The 9,395-nt window shown below is 37.9% G+C and overlaps 1 protein-coding gene across 1 annotated transcript; it reads left to right on the top strand.

The window, feature by feature from the left end:
- The first annotated feature begins 6,557 nt into the window (after positions 1–6,557).
- Positions 6,558–9,058, top strand: LOC133955569 (pro-adrenomedullin-like). Its single transcript, XM_062390470.1, has 3 exons — positions 6,558–6,661; positions 7,071–7,199; positions 7,528–9,058. Exons 1-3 carry the CDS (start codon positions 6,558–6,560, stop codon positions 7,814–7,816), a joined length of 522 nt encoding a protein of 173 aa, XP_062246454.1. The 3' UTR covers positions 7,817–9,058.
- Positions 9,059–9,395: the final 337 nt, after the last annotated feature.

Here is a 9,395-nt window from a genome sequence, read left to right as displayed (position 1 = left end):
TGAAGTGACATTATTGCATAGAACATAACTGGTGCATTAGATGCTAGTGAACTTACAGAGAATGTTCGGAAAGATGGTAGGGGAGAGCGGGGTAAGGTGGGACATTTCTTACATTTGCTCCCCTCTAGGCGAGCTAAAATGATATATCAGTAAAATTTCCCATTAATTCAGGATGTTTTCTAGCAATGGAAATGATCAGAATGTCTTCAGGACAAAGGGCAGTGAAAATATGATTGTTTAAAAAAAGTGGTCTTAAGATTCAGATGTATTTATTAGTCCCAAACACATGCACAAACATGCAAAGGCACACTCATGCAGGTAGGGAAATTTTACTTCTGCTTTTGACCCATCTGGTGCAGGACACACAGAGCAGTGAGCGACCATGTACGGCGCTCGGGGGAGTAAGGTGCCTTGCTCAGGGGCACTAAACAGGGTAGGGAGACTCTTGGATTTTTGGACAGATCAATCCAGGTTTGTCTTTTGTTGTCTCTCCGTGGAGTTGCACCAGAGACGAACTTGAGACCTTCTCTGCCCATAGTCCAAGTTTCTGCCACTAGACCACCGCCTCTCCCACTTTACCCGTGCTACGGGGTAAAGTGGTCCACTTACTTTTTCCACTCTAAAACTACCATAACAACTCATGTTGTAATAGTTAAAATCCCGACAGCTAGAACTGGTCAGCTAGTTGTTTAAGTGTTTGGCAAGCTCCTACTCCATCTCATCTGTGAATATTCTCTTTACCTCAGCTACTGCACCCCAGGCTACTGATTTTACCTCCCCTTTCTTGTTTTTCTTTATGAATATTTTGAGGATTGTCTTATCAATATTTCTATCCCTTCCAGCTTTTCTTAAGAATTCTTTCCTTGCATGACCACAGCGGCTGCACTCTCCATCTCTGTGTGGGGTGTTTGGCCCCAAGTTGTCTTCCTGGTGTATAGTTTCTTGGCATGATGGCTTTTCTACAATGTTTATAACATTAAAAGTAAAACATATATAATGTAATATATCACTAAAATATGTTTAAGACTAAACTGAACTCGTGCTTCATGGTGGGGTAAAGTGAGACACTGTCCCACCAGCATTTGTCCAACTTTACCTCACAGCCACCGTTTTAGAAAAAACAACATCTCTTAGCAATTCAGGCTAATCTTCAGCTAGCATCAATCACATGGTTTTATATGTTGGAAGTTCACCAACATGTATGATATTAGTTTTTAAACCTGAATCAATTTATCCTGACACAACAGTTGATTACGTTCAAAGCAAGAGAATTTACTTTTACATACAAAAAAACAAATTTTTGTGAAAAACCATACTTTCCACAGCACCAGCACCAACTTCTCCTTCATGGCAACGGGGGAATGGGAGGGACTCGAAAACATGTTGCGTTGCCTAGATACAGGGGGTGTCTCACATTACCCGATGTCCCACATTACCTCGCGCTCCCCTAAATTGGCTGATTGGTTCATTGGTCAAATATCACAATATACTGTATTCAAAAATTATTATTGGTATCAATTTAATAACACATATGATAAAGCGTATATTATAATCCAGTTCCTCTTAAATAATTTTGATCCCTTTCAGTTGTAATGCAGTAACTATCTGGTTCTCACTCCAACCTAATAAATAAAAAATATTATTTATGATCATTATTTCTTCCTTATGTGCTGAGCAGGGGAGACACGTTATAGAGACAGCTGTTTATGGCTCACAGCATGTGCTCTCTCTTTCACTTGCTGTCCATTTGCTCGGAATTAGTGCCAAAAGTTTTATTAAAACCATGAAAAATGAAAAGTCAGCAGACTGATATGTACTGTCTGTCTGTTTATTATCTCCTCCACTCCATTTCTGTTTCAGTGAGGCACTTACAGTACACACTGATGTTTGTGTGAGTCGTTGTGTCATTGTCACAAATATTTGTTATACGTGGTAGAAGCATAGGTGAGACTATAGAAAGTGAAATGATTGATCACAGACATAATCATCTATCTGCACAACTCTAGTAGGTGATAGTAATTCTTGGTATTTTGATTTTAATTAATTAGCCAGAAATTTGATATTAATTTTGTTAAGTGTGTTTTAGGTTGAAGTTAACTGACAATACCTGTGTTTTTCTGACATGGCTGAGCAATGGTTCTGTACTGAAACCAAAATATGGACAATGGCCAAAGACTATCATACACCTAATAAACATTCAAACAATGTGATTGTTCAGATCATTCTGTTATTTCTCTCACCATACCCATCAGTAATTTGTGGAACACTGATTTTCCCTTAGGAAAACAGACACCTGTAAATGGGAAAAATCAAACCATGTATTTTTCCACACAAAACAACACACAAATTGTTCAGAAGTGAACTAAGAGGAATGCCTACTTTTCGCATTTAGACAAGTTGCATATTAATGTGTTGATTGCCAGAAAGACTGGATGGGACTACCTACAAGAGCAGAAGAGTTAACAAGATCCTTATATTTCCTTCCTGTTTATCTCTGAATGTCTAATGACATCACACAGCCTATGTTGAGCTTATACTGGCTCGACTGACTCCTGACTGGCTTAATTCAACCGTACCCTCACCATACCGTCATGATCTCTTTTGTATGCAACATAAAAGCTACAACTGCAACCATTATACAGTTACACAATGTTTGGGGGAAGTTGTGAAATTGTGTCGCATGAGACAAGACATTGGCAGGTAAAACAGTTAAAGGGAAACCGATTTAAGTATAGGACAGGATTGTGTTAAAACACAGATTCCTGAATCATCTTTTGGCTTGTAAAAGGTGCAGTATTGTTGTCATGACAGCACTGGGTGTATCTAGTTAAGGTACTATGGTTTGTTTCTATGAACGCATCAATCTTTTGTGTGTAATTGGGTTTTGTTAAGTCATATCATAACAGGCCTGACACTTTCACAGGTGCGGAAATGTAGTTTACAAACGTGGTGAGGATGACGACTGTAGTTGGGGGAGTCCATCAGTTGCAGGCAGGTCAACACATGTCTCATATAAAAGTTTTTAGCAGACTGGGAAGAAGCCTGATTACTTTTATTTGCAATCTTTCATCACCAAGCATTTATTGTGCAAATCACTTTGAGCATTGTCAATCAGTTAATTTTGTCTGAACCAAGGGAAAACCTTTAAAAGGCATTGCCCTTGCCTTGAAGAAATTATCCACTTCCTTTTCAAAATAAACCAAGAGCTGCTCACGTTAGGTCATTTAGACTGACAAGTCACTCACTGATTGGTCGTTTTCGTTGACTATCCTCATATATCATCTGTAATACCTGGAACCATGTAGGTTACATACTGTATCTCCAGTCAAAAAAATTGTGCTTTCACACCAGATCCTGCACGAAACTCTGCCTGGAACTGGACTGAGATTCTCCTTTTCAAGCAATCTCGGCCAGATTTTTGGATTAACAAGCCAAACATATTGAACTTTATCTGCAATGGCAGCAGTTTGATTGAACCATATCAGACAGGAAATGGGAGAAAGTACCCTTTCTAGCCTTAACAAAAACATCACTAGACCTGCAGAGGTTTCTAACAAGAACATGCACTGAACGTAGATCTGTGCATGTGGGAGTATTACTACTGATGCCGCACTGATCTGCCTGTTCATCTCCTGCGTCATCTTTCTCTCAATCAATCAATCAATCAATCAAATTTTATTTGTAAAGCCCATATTCACAAATTCAGATTCATTCAGACTATTCTGACTCGTCTCTCTTTTGCTGACTCGTGCCGACACACACACATAAACACACATACACAGGAAACACTTGTGTATTCAGACTGCGTAAAAACAACATAATTTGGTCTTCGTGAACAGACATGACGTACGTGTTTATTTAAATAGAGCGGGGAGATCTGATCACGAGACTCATGTGGAGCCACATTTTAATGGCAGTGGTGAATGCAGACTCTGTCCAGTGTGTGTACTGGGCAACACTCAGCTCGTCCTGAACCAGGCAATCTCCTCAGTGTATGACTTGTGCCGAGGATGCAAACACAATTCTCCCTTTGGTTAAACAAGGGCCTGATAGCCCGTAGTAAAGGCCCCAGTACCCACTGCTGTCTGTACTCGTTCAGACGGAAATGTGAAGTTGCTTCTTATGGCATATCTCATGAAAGCTAGAACTAGCAATAGCACAGACCAAGTAAAAAGCCAAATCGAAATAGGCAAGTTTAGAGCGGGCACTCCACCAGCATTTAAAATAACTGGAGAGAGCAGGTCCTGGCTATCTAATCTGCATTTTAAAAACATATACATGTACACACATCTTTCACACACCTCTCAGTACTCAAAGTAGCTAGCTTTCACCATGCGTTCGGGTGGGGTCGAGTAACAAAGATTTTTGGTCTGCACATTAGGCAGGAAAAGAAAAAGAAAGATAACATGACTGCATCAACTAAACAAATGAATAAACTGTGTTCTTTCCAGTACCTCCAAAATGCAGGTCAGGACATGCTTGTAAATCCGTGCTCACCTTTGCCAGAAATAACACAAGGCTGCTGAAGGTGTGAACATGATTACTCATTGGTTTTCAGGACTAATGCCAATTTTCATAAATATCCCCTTTAACAGCTTTCATCAGTTGTATGTTGTACAAGGTCTGTGAGGTCTGTATATTTGGTTTTTAGAAATACAAACCCAACCCAATATCAACAACACCCTGCCAAAAAGTACAGCAAGAGTAGATATTATCTTCCAGGTAAATCAAATAGTATTTTTTGGCTAAGTATGACAGTAGAAGGTCTGAAACAAAAAAGATGAAAAGGCTTCATAAGATTAGATATTGTCTTCATCTTGTAAAAAATATTTTTAAGAACACAGTGACGACCTTTCACACTCCTGTGTTGACCATACGCTACCTGAGCTCATGATATATAAAATATGAAGTCACTTAAGTTCAAAAGAAATTAAATCAAAGGTTTGAAAAAATAAATTACTACTTACAGAAATGTTGATTTGCGGTAAACAGTTTTCAAAATTGATGGTCATTTAGTTAATTTTTCCAGCAAAAAAACAAACACTCTCCATCAGGATTTGCTGGCGTTCTCTGATTTATACTAATGTTAATCAAATAACTTTGGGTTGGACGTGGGAGAATTTCGTGGCGTTTCTCAGTTTTGATCTCCCTATTCTCAGTCACATAGATTTTTTGAATGCAATTTTAAAGGTTTGGGAGTACGCAATCTGCGGAAATTTTTTAAGGTAATCCCCTAAATCCCTTAACACTATTTTTACACTTCTAATGCTCTTAGTTCTTACAACTCAAAGCAAAGTCGATGCAACTAAAATGGAACACCTAAATATGGGGTTAATCTTTACACAGGCAGGGAACTGCCTGTGTTTAGATTGCCTGGAAGGACCTATACCAGTGGATATAATTAGCACTCAGAGTTAAAGCACCCATCCTCTGGCGTTGCACAAGTGCAGTATAAAGCACGAGTTTCCTCCTAATTTTCTCAGTGCATGCAGTTACCATAACAACGCAGTCCTAATTTAAATATTCTCAGCCCCCTGTAGCAATTTGAAATCACAGATGGCTAACCTGGGTTAAGCAGAGATATCTAATAACATCTTTCGAAATATTTCAGCAAAACCACATTTGCAAGTAACTTAACTGCTATAATCAAAGCATGGCCAATAAACCTATCCTTACAATCAACCCAAAAACAAGTTAAACAGAAAAATGTTGAAACAAAAAATGTTAATACATTTTTTCAAAGCAAGGTATATATATTTGAGTAAATAATACATAATTAAGATCATCCCATAAAACTCTGAAATGCATAAATCCAATTGCTTTAACATACCCGAAAGAATGGTTGATATAAATCAGAATTAAGATTTACACAAAGTAAAATGCAATAGTCATACTGTTTTGGGGATTTCTAATTCGATTCTAATTTTACTCTGCATATTTCTGGTTTGACTGTCTACATGTGGGGTAGTCAGGGTTGACATGAACTGTCCCACAGCCCCTCCCACTGGGTCTGGCATTCAGGTACAGCTCCCTCCCTCCTTCTATAAAGCCTCTCATGTTAGCTCTGTAAACTTCAGACTTCAACTCATAGTAAAGTCTTTACAGCTTTGAAAAAAAACACACCTTACTGTCCTGAATAGTACACAAAACACTTGAATGCATGCCATCATTTTTTCTACATCAAGATACAAGCTAGAGCCTGGGGTAAGTGACTTTTTCAACAATTTTAATTTGAGTTTAAGATTGTTTTCGAACAATGGTTAAAATGTATTTAGGTATTTAGGACTATAGATTGATGCTTTGTCAAAGTTAGGACCATGTCTGAAAGACTAGAACGTATTTTTCATTAATTCAGTGATGATGGCCTGTCTGACATATCCATTAATATTGAATATATTTGTAATTTACAAGAAACTAGTTTCTCAGCCCCCATTTAATAATAAATTGCCAATTAAATAATTTCTTCATCTAATCAATCATCCCTTGTGGCAGGTTTTCAAACAAAACCTCATACATACCATTTTTTTACATATTTACTTTTGAAGTTTTCAGCCAAGATGAGATTAGCCGTGCAAACCATCATCTGCTGCTGTGTTTTCACCACCGTCCTGCCACTGGTAAAAGATGCCACCGAGGAGCTCAACTCCGGTCTAAAAAAAAGGTGAGTTGCATGACTGGAGAGCACTGTGAGAACATTGTGTTCACTCTCAAAAGCAAAGCTTTGTTCTATCTTTTAGCATTGAAAGGAAGTGTTGACCTTTATGAAACATTAGTGAGACATTGTCAACATAATATATACATTATTCAACACACATAATTCGACACATTAAACAACTTTGATAGTTAAATGTTACTAAAGATTAGGGGTAAAATGATGCAGTGATGGAGCAGCACTGATTGATTGAGTGGTCTGCATATATACAGATACTAATATAACTGTGATAACAAATTGTTGGTTAAATGGATTTGTAATACTCGTCCTACTGTTATATCATCACATTTTGTCTGTACTCTACAACTTGTATTTGAATAAGTACCAGTTCCTTCTTTCACCATCTCTTCTGTTGCAGGTTTAAAGTATGGAGCCGTGCAAATAGAGACCTGGGCAACAGCTTAGTGACAGCCAATGAGCAGGACTCGGACATCCATTTTGGACTACGACAGGGCGAGAGTGCAAAAACTGCCTCAACTCAATTAAGGTAACAAAAAAAGCTGCATTTTGGGGGCTCATTTGTTAGCTGACATTTACGGTAAGAAATGTATCAAAGGATGGAACTGAACCAGGAGACCCTCAAAGCACTCTTGAGTGCTGTAAATACTACCTTTTATTCCAAAGAATTCCAAATAATTTCAACCATGTGAAAAAAGTAATTTTCCAGAAGGTATGTAAGTGAGTACAGTGGATAACTTATCGCCTACTGAACTGTTTATGTGAATGAGTCTTGATGACAATTTATATTAAAACCCTATCAACCTATTATGTGTTGATAGGACTGAAAATAGCAACAATTTATTTTTCTTTTCCAGCTTTGGGTTAAATGGCAGACCCAGGAGGTCGACATCATCCAAACCATCCGGCTGTGTCTTAGTCACATGTGTATACCACGACCTGCTTCACCGACTACATAAATTAAAAAACAGCCAAAAAGACACCAATGCCCCTGAGAACAAGATTGGCTCAAAAGGCTATGGGCGGCGCCGCCGCCGCTCACTCCTGTATGTCACTCAACTTGCCCTCCTGGTAGAAAGACAGAGACGGGCCTCTGAAGCTGAGCCGCAAGTCTGCAGATTCAATAATGTATGCACAGTGGCCTAGGACATTCATGGAAAGGCAAAGGAGGACCCTTGTTGGGGCTTTTTGCTCACAGCAGACAAAGATAAGTTTCCTATGAGGTTTTTAATTCTACAGATTTACAACTAGCTATGCAGAAAGAACGGCTGCTACATCTTTTTGCCCATTAGAGCTCAGGATATTCTGGATGAAAGTGAGACACTAATAATAAATACTGAGAAGCTTGTGTTCCCATGTTTACCTGCAGGTTTCAATATGTCTGTAAGACTGTGAGATTTATGGATAATTTCAAGTCAGTCCGATGGGACTTGACAATAATGTCTGTCTCTTCTTCAGTTTCCAAAGTGAGCTTGGCAGCTGAGATAGACGATAATTCCTTGAGATCATCTCAGAAATACCCATGAACCGAAGAGGAACCGAGGCCACAAAAGGGGGAGGACTTTATTTATCAAGAAAGAGCTGTTACAGTACCCCAAACTGCCACATTTAGGATCCTCTCAAAGTGAACTGAATGTGCTGAGATGCAATCTATACCATGTGTACTAAGCTTATGCATAGAAAATGCAATTATCAGCTTCTGTAAAAGGACATATGAAGCCTCCTTACATTTAAGCATATAATACAATTGTATTTTTATAAAGCAAATATACATATTAAACAAGTTTCTTATTTTTAACTTCAGTGAAGTATATCTAATGCTTCTTAGCTGTGTAAATAGTTATCTTTTCCTGTGTGTGAATGGAGTATATCATCACTCAGCTATGTGTATACCAATTGTCTAAACATTATTGGGTTGACAATAATTTACTGGAAATATCTGATATTACAGATTTTTAAGACATTTGTTTGAATGTTAGAAATCAGAATTGGCAACTGGAAAGCAAAGCACTCATTAAGATTTGGGCCAGTCAGAAGCAATGGAAAATTATTGAGAGGCTTTTTCTACTATGATGTCGAAGGATCGATTTGTGTTGTGCTGCCATCTAGCTTTACAGTAGGCTATATACTGTATAACTGATACAAGGTCAACTGTTTCACAATCAGCACTGTTTCAACAGAGTGTTTATTGTGTTACTATTAAATGTTTAATACAAAAAGCTGCAGCTTTGATGTATCTGCTTATTTGAATGTAATGAATCACGATATACTCATGAGTCAACTTGAAGAGTTGTATGGGAACACGATTTACGCCGTTGTTGTGGCAAACAACAGAACTTGTAATCGTTTTCAGCTGACTGCGATTTCCTTGTTTTTTTAAATAAATGAATAAAGGCAACAATGAAAAGGTGAAGTCTGATATTATGGTATAATATAGTAATTTGTATTATATAATAGTATGCTATCTTTTATTGTCATTGTTATTTGTTATTGGTATTGTAGTTTAATCAGCAGATCCAGAGTCGATGATGAACTTTCAAAGTCATGCAGGTAACACACTAACTAGTAACTATAGCAGTTTCATGTAAACTATTCCATGCATTAATCTGTAGAAGATTGGATAATGTAGTGATATTTTTGAAGGACTACATACACAGTGCTTCTCCTACCATTACCTTGAGGAGGCCTTGATATCAAAGACAGAGGAGGAATGAAAATCCATAAA

Source organism: Platichthys flesus, chromosome 6 (genome assembly GCF_949316205.1).
Source record: "Platichthys flesus chromosome 6, fPlaFle2.1, whole genome shotgun sequence".
In the NCBI taxonomy this organism is placed as follows: domain Eukaryota; kingdom Metazoa; phylum Chordata; class Actinopteri; order Pleuronectiformes; family Pleuronectidae; genus Platichthys; species Platichthys flesus.
Note: the sequence above shows the minus strand (reverse complement) of the source record. Positions and strands in the feature narration are given on the sequence as shown.

Bases quoted from the DNA above. Each gene is read 5' to 3' on its own strand.
- LOC133955569 (XM_062390470.1), top strand. From the start codon at position 6,558: ATGAGATTAGCCGTGCAAACCATCATCTGCTGCTGTGTTTTCACCACC. The intron at 6,662-7,070 runs GTGAGTTGCATG...CTTCTGTTGCAG, and splicing joins AACTCCGGTCTAAAAAAAAG to GTTTAAAGTATGGAGCCGTG. The intron at 7,200-7,527 runs GTAACAAAAAAA...TTTCTTTTCCAG, and splicing joins ACTGCCTCAACTCAATTAAG to CTTTGGGTTAAATGGCAGAC.